A 25,398-nucleotide genomic window follows, 5' to 3' on the forward strand; every position below is an offset into this window, starting at 1 on the left:
GACATTGCCAGTCCCCAGAAACCAACAAGCGTGGACGACATGCCGGCTCTCAAGACGGCAACCCGGCTTGCAGTTGGTATTGGCCGCCCAAGTGGCCAAAATCGGGCGGTTTTCTTTATTGCATGTGTATAGAGTCCTAATTTGGGGCTGCGACCTCCTTGCCGCCATGCTCATGCAATTGTATCTAGGTACCTACAATGCTTCTCTTCTCGTTGCGGTCTTGTCAGACTAGACCACGGTCAAAACTGATGTGGCAAGTGACCGGTTTGGCCTTTGACAATTGTATTATTCATAGTTACAAAACTGTCTATTGGGTCAAGCTGCTAAATTCCTAGAGAGCCGGCCCATTTGATTATACAATGCTATGCCACGGGTAGATGTTGCAGATGGCCGGTAGAACACCATGCTTGCCCGCATTCCTCATCGTGGCTATTGGTTTCCATGTTTGTAATCTAGAACCAACATGCTATGGGTAAAGCTGCTCACTCGTCTCATTTCCAGCTTTTCCGCAATATCTTTCGAGGGGTATGGGGGTTGGTGAGCTGTGCCACCGGCCTTGCACATTCCTCTTGATGGAGAGGCAACTATTCTATCACCAAACTATAAGGGGCGGGGGTGAGCACGGCAGGAGTATGAACAAGCTCTTATACCGAGAGTACACTCCCAATCCCTACTTTTCTTCGTTCCCTGCAGATCACTGCCAGCCCTCTCCAGTCACTGACCTGCCATCATGGTCAGACCAACACTCTTTTTGCCTCTCGTCATCGCGTCCGTTGTAGGTGCGGCACCCTTGGCCGCACACTGCGGCGGACCGCCGAGTTGTGGAAACCCAGAGACCGTAGTTGTGTCTACTAGAGTCATCAGGACTGCCTTGCGGGTTACCCCCTTTTCAAGAACGCCGACGGCCACTTCGGCTTCATGGACGCCTACGGTACCCTCGAGTTCCCGTCCACCTACGGTTCCCTCGCCGCCAGCCAGTGTGTCCTCGCCTCGGGCCTCAAGCACCGGCATTGTGAGTCCGCCTTCGGCCAGCCCCAGCATCCCTTCAACGGGCTACAAAAACGTCTTGTATTTCACAAACTGGTAAGTCCACCGGTGTGGTCCTAGTCAACATCAATGCTAAATCCGATCAGGGGTGTCTACGGCGCCAACTACCAGCCGGCAGATATTCCTGCCGACAAGGTGACGCATCTGCTCTACTCGTTCGCAGACATAGAACCCGATGGCGAGGTGTAAGTGAATCTGTATTCCGACGTGCACGGGAATGGGAATGTTGGGAGAAAAAACTAACAAATGTTTTCTAGAACATCCTCCGACCCCTGGTCGGACACCGGGCGCCTTTACCCGGGCGACCAGAGCCAGCCGGGGAACGCCTACGGCTGCATCAAGCAACTATACGCCCTCAAGAAGCAGAATCGCAAGCTCAAGCTCGTCCTCTCCATCGGCGGCTGGACCTGGTCGCCCAAGTTCGTCCCCGTGGCTGCCACCGACGCAGGCCGCAAGCGCTTCGCTACGACTGCCATCAAGCTCATGCACGACTGGGGTTTCGACGGGTGAGTCTCCATTCGGGCCCTGCCTACCTAGCCTGGTGCTTCGAGAAGCTAACCCGGAACTCGTAGCATCGATCTCGACTGGGAATACCCCAACAACGCCAAGGAAGCATCCGACTTCGTCGCCCTCCTCAAGGCCTGCCGCGAGGAGCTCGACAAGCACGCCGCGCAGTACGCCCCCGGGTACCACTTCGCCCTCACCATCGCCTGCCCCGCGGGCCCCTCTCACTACCAGCAGATGGACCTCAGGGGAATGGACCCGTATGTCGACGCCTGGCACCTCATGGCGTACGATTACGCGGGGTCGTGGGACACGACGACGGGGCACCAGGCGAACCTCTTCTTCAACCCCGCAACCCCGCTGGCGACAAAGTTCAGCACTGAGGTCGCGGTGACGTATTACCTCGCCCAGGGCATCCGCGCGAGCAAGATCGTCATGGGCCTGCCCCTGTACGGCCGCTCGTTTCTCAACACCAACGGCATCGGGCAACCGTACAGCGGGGTGGGCCAGGGGTCCATCGAGCCGGGCGTGTGGCATTACAAGGTCCTCCCGCGGTCCGGGGCGACGGAGGTATTCGATTCCCAGGCCGGGGCCCTGTACAGCTACGACGCCGGCTCGAGGGAGCTGGTCTCCTACGACAACATCCAGAGCGCGAGGTTCAAGGCGGACTACCTCGTCAGGAAGGGCCTCGGCGGCGCCGTCTTCTGGGAGGCGGCCGGGGACCGCAAGGGCGACGGGAGTCTCGTGGGAGCGTTGGCCAGTAAGATGGGCACGTTGGACCCGGCGCAGAATTGGTTGAGTTATCCCAACAGCCAGTATGCCAATATCAAGAACAATCTTGTCTAAGGTGGCCTTGTGGATTTCTTCTTCTTCTTCTTCTTCTTCTTCTTCTTCTTCTTCTGCACCCTTTTCTCTCTTAAGGTTTTCATTTCTTTATATTATTGTTGGGATGTTAGGGGCTTTTGCGGGCCTTTTTGGGTTTGTTCCTTCTTCCACTGGAAATATGTGCGCGGGCTCTGTTCAATGGGGAACGACAGACGATAGGCTTGGATATGGATGATAATCAATATGCAAGATAAATAATTGGAAGGATTAAATTGACAGGATGATGGGATGAGGCTTCATAAAGAAACCTTTCGGTCTGGTTTCCGTATATTCCGACATCTAAGAAGAAGCTTCGTGAATAGACTTGGCTTGGCGTCTTGCCGAGGCCCTGGACAAGACAAGTAATGCATGTGTGCCAGATAAACCTGGTTGGTTCCCATCAGCAAGAGCATTAAGCCAAATGTTCAATGGAACACAGGACACTAGATTCCCGGCCTCTGCTGATGACTTGCCCTGGACCAATATGTCGGAAGCAGGAACACTGAATGACAACAAGCGTAGATGGATTTGCCTTGAATAATCACATCGAGCCTACGTACTTAAGCACACCTCCTGAGAATCGGAATGTCTGGTGGGGACGTATTGACAACATGTCCTACCCCAGGGCGGACGCTTGCTACCCCATGTGTGGGGTGGCCATACCGCGCCAGATGCATAGATTGATTTCGCAAAGGCCCGACTACCAGGCCTAGCGTGTACAACTTACACGCTCGTCACACGCCCCTAGCGACGGTGTACCGACCTGGATGAAGATACTTGTTGACGCTTCGGAGCTCACCGCATATGTATTTTGCAAGTCGAAGGCGGCACATTGCATTGGGCACGTCTGCTCCTGCAGGGGCACCGGAACAATGTGCTTGTCGTACCGCCATCAAGCCAGGGGCGTTTGAAAATGCGGCCCAACGGGCGCAAAGAACAAGCCAAGAGGGCCTAGTTCAAACGGGCAGCCAGAGCATCGCTCTCGGTGGACGAACGAGAGCCTCTGTCTGACAACTGAGAACTGCCGACATGTTGGCCATCGCGCGATAGAATCATGGGCGCCCGAGCTGTCGGCGTCTGGCGTCACACAACGACCTTAGGCGGTCGCCCGTCGATGGTGTCCCGAGAGCTTGGCTCAGCAATTCGGCAGGAGCCGAAGACTATACAAGTTTAGTGCTGACGGGAGGAGCAAACACTCGGTGAAATTGGCGCTGATGGGGTTGCTGAGAAAGTTTCGGTTGCACTCTGAGACTGCCCACTGGCTGGATGGTCTGGCCTCGTCGGCACTCTTTTGGGCCTCGCAGGGCAGAAGTCTGGCTAAACTTCTGTGGCCGCTTTAGCCACGCCTGTTCGAAGTCCAACTAGGAAATGGGAAGATGATTCAGGTCCCGACGGAAAGGCTTGTTTCACCGAGCGAAGAGCGGGATCTCCTTCCCTACTTCATGGTCATTGCAAGGCTGCTGACGTTGGCCGACTGGCATGGCAGGCGGTCATGCTAGAGCAGTTCGTGTAACCCACCCACGTGATGATGGGACGAAGATCAGCGATACCCATCTCTAGAACACAATTTGAAAGAAGCTTGAGTGTATCGACGGTAGGCCGCCGACAAGCTAGACAAGGCACATGTTCGAGCGGGTTTATGAAACGGGTTTTGTGGTGTGTGAAGTGCCAGGTCCCCCTCGGCATCGAGCCGACGACGACATGATAGTTTGGTCTTACTTTGTGCTATGTATGTACTATGGCAAGTGCCATGTCATTAAAGGGTGAGTCATACGGCGACAGGCCGAGATAAAAGCGCATAGACGTATGGCACCCTTGTAGGTGGAGGAGACGCAAGATGATTGGCTTGACAGAGCTACTACCGACAAGATCGGCAATGAGGAGTTGGTTGATTTGCCCAGGCTGCTTACGCTTCGTTTATGGCGCAACTGGTGCAAGCGAGTATCAAACGTTGAGCAGTCAATAATCGACATGAGGTTGACGCAGTGTCAGCTAATACGTCGTTGGAGTCGTTAGGAAGATTCGACTACACTGTAATACAACCTGGAGTGACTTTGATTGGAGGTGACCAAGCGGGTGGTCGATTACTAAGAAATAATAAAGTGGAACAGACCATCTGGCACATGTACAAACCAGGGTCCTCGGGGGGGCTCTTCCGATGTCGTCCTTTCTTTGACTTGGTCACTCCAAGCCGCCCCCCGCTTTCATCGCTCACCTAGGACAGTAGTACATGGTAAAGGCACCAGTGAGCGATGGTGTCGAGTACCATGATAGCTGGCTTATCTAATGGTTCCCTGCCTGACCTGTATGACTCTTATGCCGTGCTGAATCTCTAACAGTGGCAACGCCAACTCAAAAGAAGAACCCCCCCCCCAAAAAAAGGCTTCAGTAGGTACTGAAAATACCTGTTGATGACGGGCGACCCACTCTTGTCTCCGTTAACTCCGGCGCAGGCCTAGAAGGAGCTTTGAGCCGCTAAGACTACATAGCAGCAAATTGAGTTGTTCAGGGTTCTAACCTAGCCAAGTTGCCTGTTTTTGCTGGTGAACGAACTCGCCCGTAAAGGAGGGAGGAAGTCAGGTGTTATGTAGCACATCATAGAGACAGCCGAGTGACCCTGGGCAGTCGGCACAACCGGGGGGGGGCAGACACACCGTCAGCGTGTGCCAATGGCACAACCTTATCGAGCACGCGTAACGTCGGCAGCCTTCTGCAACCTGCGGGGTGTCGCATGCTAGCGCGATTTATCATACTGGGAAGCGTTTGTAGGCACCAGCACGACCGACGTACATGGTACTGGCATACCGTACGTACAGAGTAGCTTCGGTCAGATCAGCACTTCCATCCAAGCTGCTGCTATTTGGTCAGGAGAGCGGGAAGGTGGCGGGGCCTCCAAAGGAAGACCCCCTTACGTGCTTAACCCTTCCACTGCCAATCAATGCTGTTCATGCTGATGCGGGAGCTGTTCATGATTTTATCGAATCTGCGATAGCAAGAACTCCATTTCTTTCCCCTCCATTTTCTCTCGTCCTTACTTCCCATTCCTGCGCACGACACGTCGAACTTGGCCGTTGTCGATCCGTGGCTTACCCAATCTTCCCTCTACTTCCTTCGCGCCAAAGTCGAATCTAGCACCGGACAAAAGTACCAGCTGCTAGTCTTGGGTGTCTTGTCGTGGACCTACGCAATCCTTCCTGCGGCCCAAACCACCAAAGGTTGACGCCGACTCCAAAGTGATCTCAACTTCTTGAGATTTCCTCGCCTTCCGCCATATTTGTGCCGCGTCGACTGCGCTATCACCTTCTGCCAACTGCTACAATCACGTGCGAATAACCGACTCTATCGTTTATTGCGCCCCTTCCCTTGGGATTTTTCTGCGCCAACCGTCCCTTCATACCCTGGCGCATCGCGGGGTTGACCTCGACCGCTCTCTGTAGTTCTCCTCATCCGCTGGTCGAACGAGTTGCCTCGCCCTCACCGCTACCCATTGGAATTGGTAGCAAACCGACCTACGTGCGCTCGCTGCTTTGGCGCAATACCGACTTGGTATACGATTGACATCCTCGTCGAGACTCACGGCTGTCCCGCATACCCCCTACCCTTCGCGAGAGAGACGAAAAACCTGGCAAGACGTAACTGGTCTTCGAGGCAAGGAGGCGCCTGTTAATCGTGTTCAAGGCACTTTCCTCTCAACGAACTGCGGGCGGAGGAGGCCCGACGGCTGGGTGTTCCCATTGCATGCGCCTCGTTCATTCGACTCGGCCCTGGTGAAGCACACGGCAACTGCACGAACATACCGGCGCTCCTACAGACCTTTATCATCGCACACATCCCTGGAAGCATCCACCAACCACACCCGACGTGTGTCTCCATTCCACAGAGTCTATTGTCATTATGACTCCCACACCACCGTCTACGACGCCCTCCTCGGGATCGGGCCGGTCTCCCGAAGAGCAATTTCGAGTGGTTAGGAAGAGGAATAGAGTCCCTCTGAGCTGTTATCCGTGTCGGACCAGGAAGTAAGCATAAAACCTTGACATGTCTTTGCACTCCAACTTGCTAATATGCGCCGCAGATTGTGAGCACTCCACCGGAAGACACCGTTAGCCGTATGCGTACTGACCAATCCTTTAGAAAATGCGATAGGAGTCACCCCTGCAGTAACTGCGTGAAGCGCGAAGGCGATGACACGGCCGCATGTTCCTACGCAACTCCTTCCAATCGCAAAAAGAATCAGAGTCAAGGCTCTTCAAGTCCCGATGATATGCAGAACCGCATTGATCGTTTGGAAGGCCTCGTCTTGTCTCTGATGCATGGTGGTGCCAATATTGACCCCTCAACTGCGGCGGCGGCAGGTGCCGTAGCAGGCACCTCGACCAGTAAATCCAATACTGATAGCACACCTCATTCGGCAAAGGTCGACGGCGACGACGAAGCACAAATGCGCGATGACGAAGACGACGACAGTGACCCCGACGGCGAATTGGCGACTTCCTTGGGCGTGTTGAAAGTCGATACAGAGCAGGGCAAGTCGATGTACGTTGGGCAGGAGCATTGGCACACAATATTGAAGGACATATCGGAGGTGAAGAGTTATTTTAGTAACCACAAGAAGGAGCTGGAAAAGAGCTACGAGAAGGTCATGATGTCGAAACCCGTCGGCGCCAGGGAAGGGCCTACCTTTCTTCTCGGAGCCGCTCCCGCCACCGAAGTCGAGCTGCGGGCGGAGTTGCCACCCAAATCTACCATCCTCACCCTATGCTCAAGATACTTCAACTCGATGGACAATGCGGTGAACATCATTCACGCCCCGACGTTCCAGCAGCAACTTCGTGCCCACTGGCAGGACCCTTCAAAAACTCCCATCATGTGGCTAGGCCTTCTTTACTCGATCTTGTGCCTCGCGATGCTGAGCTACCACAAGGTAGGGGATGAGCCGCCCGAGTGGAAAGGAAGGGCCTTCGATATGGCGTCGGAGTATCGACTGCGGACTGTCCAGTGCTTGGTTGCGGCCGATTACACAAAGCCGGTCGAGCATACGGTAGAGACGATGCTGCTCTATGTATTTGGGGAATACTCGTCAAGATGGGATGCCGATCTGGGAATCTGGTTGATTGTTTCTCTGCTCACCAGAGTCGCCTTCCGGATGGGCTATCACCGCGATGCGAAGTGGTTCCCCACGTTAACACCATTTCAAGCAGTAAGTCCCCCCGCACGACGGTTCCGTGTCCCGGACGATTGCTAATACTCTTCCCCAGGAAATGAGGCGGCGAACGTGGGCACTTGTGAGAATGGCGGACGTCGTCTTCTCTCATCAAGTGGGCCTCCCTTCGATGATATACAACCACGACTGTGACACTCAGTTGCCGAACAACATATTCGACGAGGAATTCGGGCCCGACACGAAGGTTCTGCCTCCTTCGCGACCGATTACGGACCCCACCCCGATTGCGTACATGATAGCCAAGTCCAGACTGTGCAACGAGATGGGCGACATTTTGCAGGCGACAAACCGGGTGGGCAGACAACCGTCGTATGACGATATTCTGCGGTTTGACGCCCGCCTCCGGGACATCAACCAAGAAATCCCGCCACATCTCAAGGTTTCGTCTCTGGAGGGTTCATACGACCCTGTCACTTTGATTATCGCGAGGTTCAACATCAACGTTCTTTACAACAAGATCGTTTGCCTGCTGCATAAGAAGTATGTTCCCCGAGCCAGGCAGAACCCACGGTACGCCTACTCCCGCCGAACTGCGGTGGAGGCAGCTTCGGAGACACTACAGCACTTGATCACCCTTGACCGGGAATCACAGCCGAACGGCAGGCTCCGGTCTCTAAAGTGGTTCATTAACTCGATAGCCACCAAGGATTTTCTACTCCCCGCCATGCTGGTCGCCCTTGACCTCCACTTTGACCGAGTTGCCGAGACAAGCAACGATCGCAGAGCGTCAGAGACGGCAATTTTTTGGACCCCGGGGCAAAGGGCGGAGATGACCAAGAGCCTTGAGCTTACCAGGGAGATTTGGCAAGGGCTCGCGGACAGCTCGATGGAGGCCTACAAGGCGGCTAAGATTCTGGAAATCATGCTAGAGAAGATCAAGAGCCCCAATCCCGGGGCCGATGCCTTCAAGAGCGAAGCGTTTACAAGTTTTGACACCAACTCCGGGATGCAGTCGGAGCACAATGCTGCCGTGACGCTGGGCATACTTTCTGGGGGGATGACGCCCAACACGGCAGCCGCCATCGAAAGCAGTCTGCAGGCGCCCGAGGTTTTCGGCGGCATGGATTTTGGGGTGCCAGTACCTATGACAACGGGTATGACACCAAACTTCCAGGGCGACGTCGGTATGAACAATGCGGGGTCTCCGTTCTCAATGTTTACGAACCTTGAGGCTGGCGGAGATTTCCCCGTCAACTTCGACTGGGTAAGATTTGAGCCCCCGCCAATGACATGGTAGCTTTGTACTGACAGCGCTCTAGAATGCCTTTGAATCGTACACGCAGAACGCGAACTGGGGCGCCGACGTTGGGTTCCAGCAGATCTATCCGGGTCAGAACTCGCCGGAAACGGATGGCAATGGGTTACCCTTTGGCGGTGGCAACGGCAACAGCAACATGGCTGGCTAGTTGCTTGATTCGGGCCGTGGGAGGCAAGGTTGAGGCGGCGGGGGATGTAATGTGATGACGAGACCAATGACACAATCGGGAAGGCCTGGGCGATTGGGTCGCTCGAGGGGATATAAAAAAGGAGGATGAAGGGGTGATACTCTCCATGTTAGCCACGGCTTGGTAGCATAGAATGGCGATTAATCCTTTGCGATGTTGGAAATACAATACCCTGCTCAACTTTACACATGCAACCTCTTCAGCCAAGCGAGAAATGTATCTCAACGGCCCGACAGTGGTATCTTTGGAGGTGTGCATTTCGAGGTCACATCGGATGAAGCATAATCGCGGTGGTTGGCCCAAGCGACGGGATGTCAGTTCCAAAGCGGCGTGGAGAGGTGACGTCCAGCGTGACATTCGGCGGCCATGCCGGCGGTATGCACAAGGATTCGGTCCGTCCCCCGGCCGCGGTGGTTGGTGGTGATGAATGATGCCCTGCAGCAACCCCCCCTCTCTCTGCACGTGTTAAGGGACAGGTACCTGGCTGAAGAACAATGCGGGGATCCTAGCCTGCGTGTGTGTCGTCGTGGGGGGGAGCGGCCAAGACGCAGGACGACTTGCTGCGTTGGGTGCAGGGGACCGGCCTCGTGTCGCTGGCACCAGCACGCGGGCAAGTCCACTTGACGTTGCCGAGTCATGCCGCCCGGACTTGAATTCTTGCACCCTTTTTCGTTTATTCGGTATTTTTTCCCTCCCCTCTCTCTACGTATTCGCACGGAAGTACGGATGGCGGACGCAGGAATCAGGGTGCGCAATCTGGCGCGTTCTACCGCGGCTGCGCAAACAATTTCTCTCTTGTCATGTGCGTGTCAAAAGCAACAGTAGCAAACATCATCTACATAAAGTATTTGACTCGAAAGATCGGCGCCGTCAATTTGGTTTTTCTTGCTTCTTTCTCGGTATCCTACGACTTGGCACGCCCGAGCTTTTCATCTCGTTTCGCTCATCCGCCTTATATTGCCCAACCATTTCTCTTCAACCAGTTCAAAGTTTTATCATTAAGTGAGTGACCTTTTTGTTAAAAACCAAACTAAGCAACGCAGACAAGCTCCGGTCCCCCCTCCCACCACCCACCCCCCCGGGAGCGGTGAGGGATAGGATACCCCCGCCGATAGGGCCGATCGTACCCAACTCGACCCCAGTAAATACGACACCCCCCTTCACAGCCTCTGAAAAAACCAAAAGGGCTCCACGGGACTTGCCCTCTTGACACTGTTGGAAACTGGGACAATAAGAGAACTGAATGGGGAAAGTATTTATGTCCTGTTGAGCCGTTCCGGGTCGCAAGAAAAAAAAAGGGGGGGGAGAAGAAGAAAAGAAGAAGTGTGTTGCGCAGATTCGCTCAGATAAAACCCAATTCAACCCCCCTCCACCCCTTCCACCCCCCCGGCACCCGACCGCCATTAAAAAAAAAACCTCCTACCGGGAGCAAAACTTACGCAGTACTCCCTATTATCTCATCTCATACACTCTTTTAAGCTTTCTAAATTTCACCCCGAAAGTCCCGGTCCTCGACTCAGGAACGCCTCAAGCAAGTCGACGGAGCAGGCCACCATTTGTGCCCGCTCAAGGGATCCTTGCTCACACAGCGAGAGGCACTGAGAGAGAGTTATGGAACAATCTCCTTAATCTGTACCCGCGTAAATCTTGGCCGTACGCGCCAAAAGTCTATTCGAGTGGTTGTCAGTGTAAATTGGATATGGGAAAAGGCTGAAAGGGGGAACATATAAGTCACGATTCCACGACGCCTCTGACGAAGTTTTACGATTCTCACGATCGACCTGTTCTATACACTCTTTTTTTGTTTGTTGTTTCTTTTTTCCATTCTTTATTTTTGTTCAGTCACTCTCTTTCTCTTCAGATATCAGTCACTCTCTTCAGCAAAGGCGGTAAGAAAAAGTTTCCGTAAAAGGAATAAGGCAGCAGCGATGAAGCCTCTCGCGGCGTCCCTGTTGGCCCTCTCGTCGACGGCAGTCTTCGATGGCGTCTCGGCCCTGAGCGCCGCGGAATGGCGCTCCCAGACGATATACCAGGTCATGACGGACCGGTTCGCGCGGACGGACGGGTCGACGACGGCGCCCTGCGACATGTACGAGTCGACGTACTGCGGCGGCACGTGGAAGGGGATTGCGCAGCAGCTGGATTACATCCAAGGTCTCGGTGCGACGGCCGTGTGGATTTCGCCCTTTGTCAAGAATATCCAGGGCAAATCCCGTGACGGGTGAGTTTGTTTCATTTCTTCTTTTCCTGTTTTGGACGGTTTGGGAGCAGAGAATCCGAAGCTGGTGGCGGGGCGGGTGTTGTGAGAGCGTTAGAGCGAGGAGGGATGTGAGAGAGGGTGTGTGTATGTTGTGAGATGGATATGAGAGTAGCAGCGACGCGCATAAAGACAGATGTCAAGACTGACACACGAGACAGCGAATCGTACCATGGCTACTGGGCGCAGGACATCTGGGAGGTTAACCCCCTCTTCGGCACATCCGAGGACCTCGTCGCCCTCGCTGACGCTCTGCACGCCCGCGGCATGTACCTCATGGCCGACGTCGTGACGAACCACATGGCCTGGCGCGGCCCCGGCGACACGGTGGACTACTCCATCTACCGCCCCTTCTCCAACTCGTCGGCGTACCACCTCCCCCCGTGCGTCATCGACTACAGCTCCCAGGAGTCGGTCGAGAAGTGCTGGCAGGGCAGCGACGCCGTCTCCCTGCCGGACCTGCGCACCGAGGACCCGCGCGTGCGCCAGGTCTTCAACGCCTGGATCAAGCGCGTCGTCCGCCGGTTCAAGTTCGACGGGCTCCGGCTGGACAGCGCCAAGCACGTCGAGATGTCCTTCTGGCCGGCGTTCGAGGCCTCGGCGGGCGTCTTCGCGGTGGGCGAGGTCTTCCACGGCGACCCGGCCTACGTCGTGCCGTACCAGGACGTCATGAGCGGCGTCATGAACTACCCCGTGTACTACTGGGTGACGCAGGCCTTCCAGTCGACGACGGGCAGCATCTGGAACCTCCGCGACGGCGTCAAGAAGCTCGCCGAGACGGCGCGCGACCTGACGCTCTACGGCGGCTTCCTCGAGAACCACGACCAGCCGCGCTTCCTGCACCACACGTCGGACCGGGCGCTGCTCAAGAACGCGCTGACCTTCACGCTGCTCATGGACGGCATCCCCATCATCTACCAGGGCCTCGAGCAGGGGTTCTCGGGCGGCGACGTCCCGTACAACCGCGAGGCCATGTGGCTGTCGGGCTACAACACGCAGACGGAGCTCTACCGCTGGGTGTCCAAGATGGTGGCCCTGCGCTCGACGATGGCGGCGGTCGACGGCGGCTACCTGTTCTACAAGGCGCTGCCCATCCACGCCGACGACCACACCATCGCCATGCGCAAGGGGTTCGACGGCTCGCAGGTCGTGAGCGTCTACTCCAACGTCGGCACCAACCGCACCTTCAGCGTCTCGCTGGGCCAGGAGGAGACGGGGTTCCGGCCGTGCAAGCTGATCATGGAGGTGGTCAGGTGCCGCCCCTACGTGACGGATTCGACCGGCGCGCTGCAGGCCGAGAGCGGGAGCGGAGAGCCGCTCGTGTTCGTCCCGGCCGAGCGGGTCATGGGGACGGGTATTTGTGCTGGCGGCATAGGCAAGCCTCCTCCTCCCCCTCCCCCTCCCCGTCGCTCCCCTCCCGCTCCAGCCCGGCACCAGACCACACGCCTTGCTTTTGAGAGTACCGATTATAACTTAGACTTTATAGGACGATTTAATAACATCACTTCGTTGCCCTGCCTGACGTCCCAGCCATGATACCCCCCCAAACCCCCCCACGAACTAAACCTAACAACAACAAGACAACAATAAAACAAGAACAGTGTAGAACAGTCCTTCTTTTCTTTTCAGTCCTTTCCATCATTCTTATCCTTCTACGTAGTGTGTAGTTTACATCTCTACTTGTTTTTTTGATATTTTGATATTTTGATATTTGTCCTTACTTTGTGGTAATTGGACCCTGTAATTCGGTACGCCGGCGGAGAGACTGAGCAAGAAGCTCAGGGGCGGGGAAGGGAGGAGTGGGAATGTTCTCTTCTTGCTCTGGAGGTGGGCGGGGAGCGGGCGTCTACAATGAATGCCCTGGGCAGATGCGACATCGCATCTATCACCGCAGGCCCGCCCACCTCTGAGCGTACATATTTTCTATCGTTTTTTTGATTTGAACATACAAATGCACACGTCGGGGCTGCGCTTGTAGCGCCGAATTCACTTGATGTCAGGGGCTCACAAGGCAACATGAAAATGACCATTTGAAATGAAACCGTTGCCATTATTTTTTATACACCCTATCCGATTATGCGCCCCGAGAGTTGAAAGTATACATATGTACAAGAATCATGGAAGACGGACGGGTACGAAGGCCTGCCCCCACACCTCTTATGCCATGTTGAAGGCGGCCTTGGCCCGCGTCCAGTACTCGACGCGGTCCTCGGTGGCCGAAGTGCCGATGCAGTCCATGTAGAGCGTGAAACCCTTGACGGTGCCGGCGGCGAGGCCGTCGCGCACGTCTTGACCGCATTGAGTCGCCAGGAACCAAGCACCCGAGCCCCAGGTGTAGTCGTCGGGGAGGACGAGATCGAGGATGGCGTTCTTCTTGTCATCGGACAGGCTGGCGCCGTCGGTGACGCCGCCGGCGATCTCGGTGGCCTTGTCCTTGAGCTCGGGGATGGCGAGAGCGTAGAGCAGATTGTACTTGGGCATCTGCAGGTTGCGGGTGCCCTGGCCGGGGCGGCCGGGCGTGGGGAAGTGGTTGCGGTTGTACCGGAAATCGCCGGTCTCGAATGCCATGAGACTGAGGACGCCGGCGATCTCGCCGGGGCTGTAGATGCCGTACTTTTGAAGTGCCTCCGGAAGGTACTGGGATGCTTGCGCCGCGGTGGCGCACTCCTCCGGGAAGTCCTTCACGCCGTCGCAAGATGCCGACTTGGGTGCGACAGCGAGAATGATGGCCGTCGCATTGTTTTCGCGGACTTTCAGGATTGGCGACGCGAGAGCCAGGCTGGCGAGCAGAGTGGCGGAGAGGAAACCGTTGAGGATCATTTTGGATAATATAGAGAGTTGGATGTGGTGTCGGTGTGGTGTTGGTGTGGTGTAAGACGACGAGAGTCAAGGCTGAGTTGGAGAACGATGTGCGTGATGGTGATGGTGATCCTGACCGTTACGGGAAGAAACGAACGGCTTTTGTACAAGAGAGGCAAACGACGAAAACAAAGACGCCGTTGAAGGATGCGAACGATCGTGGGCGGGTCGGGCGAGTGACACAGTCAGACAAGAAGCGAAGGTACGAGAGAAAGCAAGGAGAACGAGGCGTTTGTCTTTTTTGGATCGAAGGATGACCAGGCCTGGGGAACAAGCCCCCCTTAGCACAGCATCATTGACGGCTCACCTCACTAAGGTAAGGTACCAAGGCTGGTCATGCGCGTGCCATTCGGTGATTTTTGGTCGAACGCTGGAGCCGGTGCCTTGATCCCTTCTCCCCTTGTCTTGATCCCCCCGTTCGCTCCGCGCGCTTGCGCCAATTGGTTTGCAGTTTCCCACTCCACATGGAACGACCCTGCTCTGCCATTCGGCGTCGCAAGGTAACCTTTGGAGGATGCTAGGACTTCCTAGGAAAGGGGGAAAGAAGGGACGGTGCATCGTTAGCCACAGATCGTCAGCGAGGCCTGGGCGAGGTGGCCGTGGTGAAACGAAACAGGGGCCAAGTCTCTGCGTTGCTATGTCAAAAGGATGCACCAGCATGCCAGTGATTGGCTGACGGCTGCGGCTGACGGTGCGGAGCCAGCGTCCTGCCCCCGGTTCCGAGGGAGTATAGAGGGGCAATTGGCGGTGCCGTTGGTGCCGGGAGGGCGGCTGAGTGCCTGTCAAAGGCTGGCTGGCGTTTGTCTCCGTCATTTTGTATCCATCCGTCGGCGTCTGTATGGGAGCCATACATCGACGGAGAAAGCAGACTACCGTGATAGTAGGACCATTTCGAAACATCGGGCTGGATTTCTTTGCACGCGACCTGCTGTCATCTTGTCTCTGCCGACCAAGTCAGGGGCAACCCCAGAAGCCGGTGGTGAGCGGCTTGGGTAATGTTGCAGATAGATGGGAGTAGAGATGATGATCCGTCTTGGTTCATGCGCGCCGGGCGGGCAGCCCTAGGACTGGGGCGCTGCATTTTGGAGCTTTGAGTTGGGCCAGGATTACACATAATGTTAATTTTGGGACATCGTGACAAAGACACGGTGGGGACATGGCCCGTATTCAGAAGGTTGATTGAGAGAAAAGCTTCCCCAAGGTTAAAGACTGGCCATGGGCTCTGCGGATTGTGCTGAGTGAGACGACGTTGAGCGAAGGATCGAGTTCGTTGAACCGCCCCTGTTCAAAGCCCCTTCTTTGTTAGCAGCCTGCTGAGCCCAGCCACGATGCTGTCCTTGGCAACTTGACTAAGCACCCTTTTTTTAGGGTTGGCTCCAGCTGCAAGCCCGAACCCGCCAATGACAGCGGCCCACCGCTAACGGGGGACTGACTGCGCTCAAGGCTCGGTACCTCAGCCGCAAGAAGCTCCGACGCGACGAGTCCATCGATGACCCAATCTTCCCACTGCGACTGATGCAGCTCGATTCGACCGCGCATAATCGATTCCATCACCGACGAACTCACCGAACCCAGCCTTTTCGTCTCCTTGCACCACCCTAGAAGCCTTAACCTGACAACATGGGCGAAAACCAGCCAAACGCCGGCGCTGCTGCACAGCAGCCGGCGCCCACGATGCAGATGTATCGGGAGGAGCAAACCCGACTAAGACAGATGCTGGATAAGAGGGCAGCCATTGCCAGGAGGCTTGCAACCATTGAGGCCGATATTGAGCAGAAGGAGACAGCATACCTGGAGAGCACCCCGAACGGCAACATCATTGCGGGATTCGACAACTACATCAAGGGTACAGGCGCTGCCGCGCAGCGACGCAAGGCTGGCGCCACGGAGCAAAACCGCGTCTTTTCGCGCTCGTCCATCTCGTATCGTCCCGGAAGTGTATGTCACCCCATCCTCAACTGCCTGTACTTCAACTAACACGAACGTCAGGAAGCCACAACACCCGGTTCAACGCCCGCTTCGCATGCGCCGACTCCCATGTCTACGTCCTTCAAGGACGGCTCCGGTTCAAACCACGCAACGCCCACATCCGGGACTGCCTCCAAGTCGGGTAAGAAGAACAAGAAGCAAAACGAAGACGACAGTGATCACGACTCGCAAGCGCCGAACAAGAAGCGCATCAACTTCGGAGCCGGCCGCAAATGAATGGGCATGGTCGATGAGATTAGGCCATTGGCCACTGCCCGCATGATCAAGTCGACGTTCTGCGACGGCAAATTTAACGATTTACGAAGATTTGGAGAGAGACGGCAGAACTCGATGGACATCTAGCCGCGGTCGCACTGGGGCTGCCGTGACGAGTGCGATATTGTCATGGTACCTAGGACGGTGCGTTCGCTTTCGCAAGAGTTTTTTTTTGCGTCGGGAACCATGGAGACTTTTACACACTAGCGGTTGCTTCTGGGACATTGACACAGGGATATGAAGCAACTGCGTGATAGTCGTGCATGAGTACAAATGCTGGAGAAGTCGAGGAGTCCCGGAAATATGATACCCAATGAGCATCCGAGATGTTCTGCCGACCTAGAAGAATTTGCGACACAGTTGCTGCCCTCTCCCTGTTACACCTGTAGCATTCTTCAACTATCAAATACGAAGCGATATGGCCAGAAGGGTGTGTTTGACCGAGGCTAAGGCCATTCGCAGGCACTTGTGCACCGAGACGCAGCAAAAGTTCCTGGTGGAGACGAACTTTTGTGTCTCCGGGCCTCCCTGTCATGCCACAACAACGAGGTCAGAATCTGCCCATGACTCGATTTGGTGTGCTTTCAGGCAATGAGGCCGCTCGCTTCAAGTACGAGGCCACCCGGGCATTGATTGTCCTAGTAATGTGCCTTAGTCAAGCTACGAGTACGTTAGTTGGAGGGCCGCCCGGTAGATATAGGAAGAATATGAGAATAAACTACTTTCAGGCTTAACTGCCATTGAATACTCCTTTCAGCCCAACAGGGCGCTCTCCTCGTGGCAGTGTTCCCAAACAATGCGTGAGAATCGCAGAATGCCGACCTTTTATTCTTTAAAAACAAAAACAAAAGGCCAATGTCGGCCCCTTGCATGACGCAGCCAGTGTCACCCCTCTGCCACCACCTTTGAAGCTTCTTTTCAGGGCGTGCTTGGCGGCGCTGTTCCCCAGCTATACCGGTAATGGCACCAAGTGGCTGCGGAGCCGATAGGACGAGCTGCATTGAGGGGTTTGAGGGGGCGACCCTAAGCCTGTGCAGGACCCAGATACTGAGAACCTTGCGGGCCCTGGCCTGTAACAGCCGTTGCTAGCCTATTCGTAGCTAGTGCGGGGCTCTTCAACCGAGCTCCCTGTCAGGCGGTCGATCCCCAGTCGTCACGTCGCAGGCAAGAGAAGGCCATTGACCGACATACATCTACGGCAACACTCGCACACTGAGATTCTTTGCCACTGATTCTTTTTGTACTGGTAGCCGCATATCGATTTGTGTCGTGCATTCACTATCCTAGCTCCTCATGATGACAATTCAAGCTTCCAAGTTCACCCCAGAGGTCCTCCTCTCTGCCCCGCGCAGGTCCCCCGGCATTCCCAACCCAGCCGGCACGAAAGTGCTGTATACCGTGAGTTTTCCGCAATGTGCAAAGCCTGCACAATCTCTTGAAGCTCCCCCTAGTAGAAAGTGGTGATTGTTGGAAATTGTGGACACGAATTGACTTGGGCTAGGTCTCGACGTACTCGTTCGACACCCATAGCAAGTCAACCCAGACTCGTGTCCTCGACGTCAAGAGCGGCCAATCCACCCTTCTTTACGAGGAAGCATCCTACAGTGATGCAACATGGATTTCAGACCAGGAGATCTTGCTTCTTAGAAGTGACGACAAGGGTACCACCAGCCTCCTGTTGGGAGATGCTTCCACGCCATCCATGTAGGTACGCCTTCTGAATACGCACGCCGCCCATTGTTGACCAAGGCAACGTCAGAGTCACCGAAATCCGCCACTTCGAAGGTAGCCTTTCGAGCCTAAAAGCGAAACGACTGTCGGATGATGAAGTCGCCATTGCCGTCTCCGTCTTGACTACCCCCTCGGGCGCCATGTACAACCCGGCAGCCGAGAAGAAGCAATACACGACGGGAAAGGTGTATTCGAGCTTGTTTGTGAGACACTGGGATACCTGGGTCACCGAGAACCAGAACTCCATCTGGTACGGGCTTCTCAAGAAGGATGATAAGGCGTACAGGCTGGAAGACCCTGGCTTGACCAATGCCCTCGGTGGCTCGAAGCTCCAGTCCCCGGTGCCTCCGTTCGGTGGCTCTGGCGATTTCGATATTAGCAAGAATGGTCTTGTCTTTGTTGCGCGGGATCCAGAGATTTCCCCCGCGATATACACAAAAACAGACCTTTACTTCATCCCTTTGAAGTCTTTCACGGAGACGAAGCCAGCGCCGCCGCAGATTGTCAAGACAGGCAAGCTGCGTGGGTACTCAGCCTCTCCAGTCTTCTCAAGAGACGGCAAGAAAGTTGCATTCACTAGGATGAAGAGCGACCAATATGAGACGGACAAGCCGAGACTGCTACTCGTCCCGGATGTCTTTGACCTGTCAAGCGTTCAGGAATTTTACCAATCAGAGGACGGTGCTGGCGGGTGGGACGCGCGGCCGGAATGGGTCACTTGGAGTAAGGATGATACAGAGCTCTACGTGTCCGCTGAAGAGCATGGGCGGGCAAAGCTTTGGAAGTTGCCCTCGTCACCACACGAGGCGAAAGACCTGCCCGCAGCAATCTACGAGGAGGGCTCCGTGGTTGAGGCCAAGCTGTTGGGAGACGACAGCGACAAGCTCTTCATTAGCACATCATCCAGAGTCGAGAATTCGGCTTACTCGGTCCTGGACCCGGTCAGCAAGAAGACCGATCTCGTTTCGTCCAGCTCGAAACATGGAAAGTCACTGGGGCTGTCCAAGTCCCAGTGTGACGAATTCTGGTTTAAGGGAGCGGAAGGTTACGACGTACACGCCCTGGTGGTCAAGCCTTCCGATTTCGACGAGAACAAGAAATACCCGCTTGCTTTCCTTATCCACGGAGGACCGCAGGCCGCATGGATGGACAGCTGGAGCACACGGTGGAACCCTGCGATATTCGCGGAGCAGGGCTACATTGCGGTCATGCCCAACCCGACGGGAAGCACCGGATACGGGCAGCAGCACACGGACAACATCCAAAACGAGTGGGGTGGCCGACCGTACGTCGACTTGGTGAAGTGCTTCGATCATATCGAGAAGAATATCCCGTACATTGACTCGAGCAATGCTGTTGCTCTGGGCGCCTCTTACGGAGGTTACATGATCAGTAAGTCGGCAGAGCGAGAGTGGCTGTTGCGCATGCTAATTTCAATCAGACTGGATCCAGGGACACGAGCTCGGAAGGAAGTTCAAGGCATTGGTGTGCCACGACGGCGTCTTTTCGACGCTCAACCAATGGTCCACCGAGGAGCTCTTCTTCCCCCTGCATGACTTCGGAGGCACCCTCTGGGAGAACCGGAAGGGCTACGAGAAGTGGGATCCCGCGCAACACCTTGACCAGTGGTCCACCCCTCAGCTGGTCATCCACAACGAACTGGATTACAGATTGCCAGTGTCGGAGGGTCTGGCCATGTTCAACGTATTGCAGGCCCGCGGCGTGCCCAGCCGGTTGTTGATGTTCCCCGATGAGAATCACGTAAGTAGCAAAAACTAGCCAGAGCTTGTAGGAGATGCTAACCTGAGTATAGTGGGTTTTGAAGCCGGAGAACTCACTTGTCTGGCATAACGAGGTCCTGGGTTGGATTAACAAGTACACAGGTCTTGACAAGTCTGAATTGGCTGTTAGGCAAAAGTAAGCCTTCGCCAGGAGGTGCATGGCATCGATTTATTGCAAGTTCAATGGTGTAGGAAACGCTTCCAGGGTACCTGTTATCCTTTACAGTCGAGGGGGAAAACTTGGAGCAAGCCAGAGTGTTATTCTAAAAGGAAATATAAAAGTTGAATATCAATATCAAAGATGATTCCAAGTGCCGAGTAGAAGTGTGAAGACGATACAAAAGCATTGGTGGCTGACAGGCGTTGATACAGTGCCCGCACTGTCGAAAGAGCCAACCTGCAAGAGCTCACCCAAGGTAAGGTCCATTTTCTTGGGTTCCGTCCTCTGTTGGTCCGAGCTCCGTTCATCCATCTCGACAAGGCTGAAATTTCGCAATACGCACCTGCTTCATCTGCTGCTGTTGAGGTGAAGAACCACTCGTTTACAAACGATTAGCGCGGTAAACGGATCGTCTGAACCTCCGCCCCTGTAAAAAAGCTCCCGCGACCTAGAATTTACGCGTCGCAACATCATGCGAAGCTCTCCGACCCGACTTCAGAATCGATGGTGACAGACGGAATCGCACCTACAAGCCCAGCCCAGCCACAGCACTCGCGATCTCCTCTTGAACCGCTCTTCCTTCTTGGGCCACGCGGGGATACACCTCCCAGACGTCTCCCCTACGCGAGACCGACCGATAAGATCCCGAGACCGTAAACTACACAAGACACGTACAGACACATACACACACATTACACGCAATGACGCCCCCGCCGCTCCTCTTCCACGCCCTCCTCCGGCCCGCGGTCCTCCAGATCCTGCGCGCGACGGGCTACCACGCCGCGCGGCCCGTGGTCCTCGACGCGGTGACGGAGCTGGCGGCGCGGTACATGTACGCGCTGTGCCAGGCGGCGGCCCGCCATGCCGCGGATAACAACGCGGAGGGCGATGCGCCGGGCATCGTCGACGTGCGCATGGCGCTACAGGAGCTGGGCGCCGTGCCTCCCGACGATGTGAGCGCCGAGGGAAGGGGCGTGATCATCGGGGAGATCCTGGACTCGCTCGCCTGGGAAGGAGAGGGCGACGACGGCGACGGCGATCTCGCGATGACGGCGGCAGTGACTGAGAGGGAGCGGGAGAGGGGGAGGAGGGTCGAGGACACGAGGGGCGTGGACGAGTTTGTCAAGTGGTTCGCCGGGCCGAGGAACAAGGCCATCCGGGAGGCGGCGGTGGGGGATGGGGAGTTGGAGCTGGGCGACTACTTGAACGGTTTGTTGCCTTCCTTCCCGCTGCCGCAGAGCAGAGGCACAGGGAAACAAGCGCAAAGCTAACATTTACTCCGCGCAGTTCTCAAGAAGAAACACAGCAAGACGGGCGAAGACTCCAAGTACCACGGCACAATCATCGGCAAGGGCAACGACGTCGGCGAGGTCCAGGTCGAGGGCGGCGACCTCCCCAGCATCCACACCTGGCGGGAGAAGATGAGCGGCCCGCCGGGGGTCAGGGCGCTGTCGGCGACGTCGCCGCAGGTGAAGGATGAATCGAGACCGCCGAGCTCCGGGCTCAGCTCCGTGGGCGACAGATTGGGCGACGACAGGGATGATATGGACTTGTCGTAGGGGACTCGTCTTAGAAACCGTCGGCGCGGCACGGGTCATGCGCGGGTTGTCGGGACCAGGGGCCGGCCGAGGGGGAGGGGAAGGGGGAGGGGTGTGGGTGCGGGTGTGGGTGTTTACACGGCATAGCGCGGCGTTCTTGGTCGGGAAGGGGGGGGGGGGGGCACAAAAACCAAACCACAAAAGCATTCGTCATTTATTCAAGGCGTGATGATACGAAATACGGGGGTGGCGGCTCTGGTCAGGAGGGGCATTATGCTCTTTTTTTTTCCTACTTTTTTTTCTTTTATACTTGGTGCTCCTGAGAAAACTGTTTGATAGGGGGGTTTTTGCCCGCCGAAGTTACATTGCATGGGATTCTCAACTATGCTAATACATCACTTGGAATCCTCCTGCGTCGTCCGTCATTGAACAAAGAACCACCCCTCGCATTGGGTTCCGTGACCTCTGCTGCTGCTGCTGCTGCTTCTCGGCCAACTCATGCGTACGGCCCTCCTTGGCGGCACCCAGAGACCCGACTTCACCGCTGAAACGAGGTGACGCGGTCGAGGTTGAAGGCGGCGCTGATGAGGGCCAGGTGGCTGAAGGCCTGGGGCGTGTTGCCGAGCTGCTCTCCGCTGCGGGCGATCTCCTCGGAGAACATGGACAGGTGGTTGGAGAAGCCGAGCATGTTCTCAAAGAGGTTGACGGCGCGGACGAGGTACTTCGGCTCGTAGACGGAGGCGCGCGTCATGGCCTCGACGAGCCAGAAGGTGCACATGCTGAAGGCGCCCTCTCTTCCCCCGACGCCTGTGGAGCCGATGTACGTTAGCTGTCTGTCGGAGGGGGGAGGGGATATACGAGAAGAAATAGGGTTTTTTTCCAAAAAAACAAAAAAGGGAGGGGAGGTTACCGTCTTCCGAGAGCTCCGTGTCGTAGCGGTAGACGAGTCCCGTGCTGGTCAAGCCGCCCTTCTCGGGAGGCAGGAGAATGCGGTCCATGGTGTTGAGGAAGCGGGGGTCGTTGGGGGCGATGAAGAAGACGAGCGGGGCGATGAGGATGGAGGAGTCGAGCATGGTGTTGTTCTCGTAGCTCTGGACGAAGCACTTCATCTCCTTGTTGTAGCCTGTCATCCAGACCTGTTCAGTTCCCAGTTCAAGTGCGCCGAAAGGCCGGGTTGGAAACCCCTCCCCCGGACTTGGACCGATACGGAGAGGGAGGGGAGAGGACTCTTTGCGCCTAGGCGCAAAGACAAAAACAACGGTACGCACCTTTGTCCATGATCTCCTCCATGAGGTTGTCCCGGGCCTCGAGCCACTTGCTGCGGTTGGGACAGGGGAAGTTGCGCTTCTCTGCGAGGCGGAGGCCACGGTCGAAGGCGACCCAGAGCATCACCTTGGAGTAGGTGAAGTTTTGCTTGTTGTTGCGGACTTCCCAGATGGACATGTCGGGTTCTGCCTCTAGTGTTAGTAGAAGACATGGCTTCCCAGCTTAGGGCCGGGGACTTACTATCCGTAAGAGTGAGGACAAAGTCTAGGGGCGCGAGTTAGCTTTCCTGTCCAAACAGACGGAGGGCCGAGTGCACCTACCCAGCATCTCTCTGACGGAACACCACTGGTCCCAGCTGATCGGCTTGCCGTACTTGTTGTACAAGTAAATGCCGTCCATGAGCTCGCCGTAAATGTCAAACTGCTGGTGGTAGGCGGCCCCGTTGCCTATCCTCACAGGCTTGCTGCCCCTGTAACCCTCGAGGTGGCCGAGCTCGACTTCGGGGATGTCCGTCTCGCCCCTGATGGTGAACATGATGGGCAGCTCGCCGTTCGGGCCACGGGACTTGATGAAGCGCTCGCTGATGAAGTCCATGTAGGCGTCGGCTTCGGCGGAGAAGCCCAGGCGGAGGAGGATGTAGATTGTGAAGCTCGAGTCTCGGACCCAAGAAAAGCGGTAATCCCAGTTTCTGTCCGTCGCGTGAGTGATACCATACGAGTGGGCGGGAGAGGTGGTACAGCTTACCGAACGCCGCCGATGTCTTCGGGGATGGAGAAGGTGGGAGCAGCGATGATGGCGCCCGTTGGCTCATAGGTCATCATCTTCAACAGCATCAGACTGCGGTTGACGACCTCGCGCCATCGGCCTCTGTATTTGCACTTCGATATCCAGTTGTACCAGAACGACTGCGTATCGTGCTGCTGGCCGTCGAGCACGGCCGTCGTGATGTTCTCTGTGACATGGTTGGGGATGTCATTACGTAGGACGAATGAGATGGCCTGGCCTTCCTCGATTGTGATGTGCGCAACGACGCCCTCGCCCAGCATGCCTTCACGCATCTCCTTCCTGAAGGTAATCGTGGGAGCTGCGTCCGATTCGGCGTCGACGGTGACGTCGAGTTGCATTTTGTAGTGCTCGCTGTGGAAGGTCACCGCTTTACTCGGGCTACCAGTCGTGTGAGTTGGTTCGACGATGGTGGTGACATGAGGCTCAGTGGCGTATTGGAAGGCCGGAAAGATCTCAATCTCTGAGACGACGGTCAGCGTTTAGGCCCGGAAATGAATGCCAGCGGGAATGGGCTTTACCCATTTCCAAACGACCGCGGATACACTCGACGCGGCGTACAAGCCATTTCTTGAGCTCTTCCTGGATCTTAATGGTCTCACGGAAGGCACTCTGACGGGCGCTCTTTGACAGGACGGTGGCTGTCTTGGGACGAGGGAAAAAGTCCACAAGATCAACCACGCCATCGTCGTGAATGTACCTGGTCTGCAGGATGTTGGATGACGGGAGATATTGTTGCCTTTATGAGCTCGTTAGGCAAGCATCCACAGATGACGGGTTCAATGCTCACTTCGTAGTACATAGTTTGGATGAAGGCGGGCAGATGCTGAAGAAGCCTCCCTTATCTTTGTCAAGAAGTCGACAGAAGACGCTAGGCGAGTCAAAGTCCGGCCTGAGTATTGCGTTAGACCATTTGCTTTTATGTCATGTTTTCTTTGGGAGTCGTTTCCGTGACCCGATATCAAGGTATTATTGACCGGATGTTTCGGAAAAGATGTTCGTCAACCCCAGAGCTCACTCGAGCAATGGTACTTTGTGGAAGGCATCCGTTTCTTTTGTACCAGACATGCCTTCTAGATGTTTTGAAGACATTGTGAGTGGTGAAGCAAAAGGCGATGATCACTCGGTGGAGTGGTCGAAAACGTGTAAGTTGCACCAAGCAGCAGGACCAGAATGAGAATTGTCCCATACCAGCACATAAAATCAACCGAGCCATTCATTCCAACGAGTGCACATGTATGCATGTTGCCGATCATGCCATAGTCCTCGATGGGCAGGTATCCGGCGTGGCTGCCGGCTGAATGTTTCGTCGAACATTGCTGAGCCATGATGTCGGGTACCAGGATGCTGAGACGGCGCTTTTGCGTTATAGGTGACGGTGACTGATTGCCCTGTCTCTCGTCGATGCCCAAGATGAATGGCAAATACTCTCTCACAGATGTAAAGGAATCAACGTGTTCGTAGCTCTACGTCACTGTCTACAGATGGCGTTGGTGAGATTGAGGACAAGATGCGAGGTCAATGTTTGGGGCCAAGGCAAATGGGGGGTAAACCCCGGTGATCACTAAGAGATGGGAAGCCATTGAGGTGCTTTCTGCTGCGGCTGCAAGGGGAATATGCGACCAATCCCAGCGGACGACTTCGTCACGATTGTCTCTCAGCGAAACTTCCACTAGGACGCGGGTCCTTATTCAG

At 55.7% G+C, this 25,398-nt stretch overlaps 8 protein-coding genes across 8 annotated transcripts; 6 read left to right on the top strand and 2 right to left on the bottom strand.

Moving 5' to 3' along the window:
- Window positions 1–730: 730 nt before the first annotated feature.
- Window positions 731–2,397, top strand: EsH8_I_001133 (glycoside hydrolase superfamily; the record flags this gene model as incomplete). The annotated part of the gene is made up of 4 exons (XM_083268546.1): window positions 731–1,083; window positions 1,134–1,232; window positions 1,305–1,553; window positions 1,620–2,397. The coding sequence occupies 4 exons, from the start codon at window positions 731–733 to the stop codon at window positions 2,395–2,397; spliced, it is 1,479 nt and encodes a 492-aa protein (XP_083118984.1).
- Window positions 2,398–6,479: 4,082 nt separating this feature from the next.
- Window positions 6,480–9,045, top strand: EsH8_I_001134 (transcription factor domain-containing protein; the record flags this gene model as incomplete). Its single annotated transcript, XM_083268547.1, has 4 exons — window positions 6,480–6,493; window positions 6,550–7,615; window positions 7,674–8,843; window positions 8,899–9,045. 4 exons carry the CDS (start codon window positions 6,480–6,482, stop codon window positions 9,043–9,045), a joined length of 2,397 nt encoding a protein of 798 aa, XP_083118985.1.
- A 1,967-nt stretch (window positions 9,046–11,012) lies between these two features.
- On the top strand, window positions 11,013–12,877 carry EsH8_I_001135 (alpha-amylase; the record flags this gene model as incomplete). Its single annotated transcript, XM_083268548.1, has 3 exons — window positions 11,013–11,305; window positions 11,503–12,716; window positions 12,828–12,877. 3 exons carry the CDS (start codon window positions 11,013–11,015, stop codon window positions 12,875–12,877), a joined length of 1,557 nt encoding a protein of 518 aa, XP_083118986.1.
- Window positions 12,878–13,498: 621 nt separating this feature from the next.
- On the bottom strand, window positions 13,499–14,161 carry EsH8_I_001136 (uncharacterized protein; the record flags this gene model as incomplete). The annotated part of the gene is made up of 1 exon (XM_083268549.1): window positions 13,499–14,161. One exon carries the CDS (start codon window positions 14,159–14,161, stop codon window positions 13,499–13,501), a length of 663 nt encoding a protein of 220 aa, XP_083118987.1.
- Window positions 14,162–15,820: 1,659 nt separating this feature from the next.
- On the top strand, window positions 15,821–16,405 carry EsH8_I_001137 (histone acetyltransferase subunit NuA4-domain-containing protein; the record flags this gene model as incomplete). Its single annotated transcript, XM_083268550.1, has 2 exons — window positions 15,821–16,138; window positions 16,190–16,405. The coding sequence occupies 2 exons, from the start codon at window positions 15,821–15,823 to the stop codon at window positions 16,403–16,405; spliced, it is 534 nt and encodes a 177-aa protein (XP_083118988.1).
- Window positions 16,406–17,737: 1,332 nt separating this feature from the next.
- On the top strand, window positions 17,738–20,096 carry EsH8_I_001138 (Alpha/Beta hydrolase protein; the record flags this gene model as incomplete). Its single annotated transcript, XM_083268551.1, has 5 exons — window positions 17,738–17,842; window positions 17,946–18,148; window positions 18,204–19,567; window positions 19,617–19,936; window positions 19,989–20,096. 5 exons carry the CDS (start codon window positions 17,738–17,740, stop codon window positions 20,094–20,096), a joined length of 2,100 nt encoding a protein of 699 aa, XP_083118989.1.
- Window positions 20,097–20,817: 721 nt separating this feature from the next.
- On the top strand, window positions 20,818–21,675 carry EsH8_I_001139 (uncharacterized protein; the record flags this gene model as incomplete). The annotated part of the gene is made up of 2 exons (XM_083268552.1): window positions 20,818–21,325; window positions 21,404–21,675. 2 exons carry the CDS (start codon window positions 20,818–20,820, stop codon window positions 21,673–21,675), a joined length of 780 nt encoding a protein of 259 aa, XP_083118990.1.
- Window positions 21,676–22,192: 517 nt separating this feature from the next.
- Window positions 22,193–25,031, bottom strand: EsH8_I_001140 (Six-hairpin glycosidase-like protein; the record flags this gene model as incomplete). The annotated part of the gene is made up of 9 exons (XM_083268553.1): window positions 22,193–22,461; window positions 22,565–22,777; window positions 22,923–23,105; window positions 23,161–23,184; window positions 23,241–23,608; window positions 23,665–24,166; window positions 24,225–24,442; window positions 24,494–24,595; window positions 24,895–25,031. The coding sequence occupies 9 exons, from the start codon at window positions 25,029–25,031 to the stop codon at window positions 22,193–22,195; spliced, it is 2,016 nt and encodes a 671-aa protein (XP_083118991.1).
- Window positions 25,032–25,398: the final 367 nt, after the last annotated feature.

Source organism: Colletotrichum jinshuiense, chromosome 1, assembly GCF_051148585.1.
Source record: "Colletotrichum jinshuiense chromosome 1, complete sequence".
Classification (NCBI taxonomy): Eukaryota; Fungi; Ascomycota; class Sordariomycetes; order Glomerellales; family Glomerellaceae; genus Colletotrichum; species Colletotrichum jinshuiense.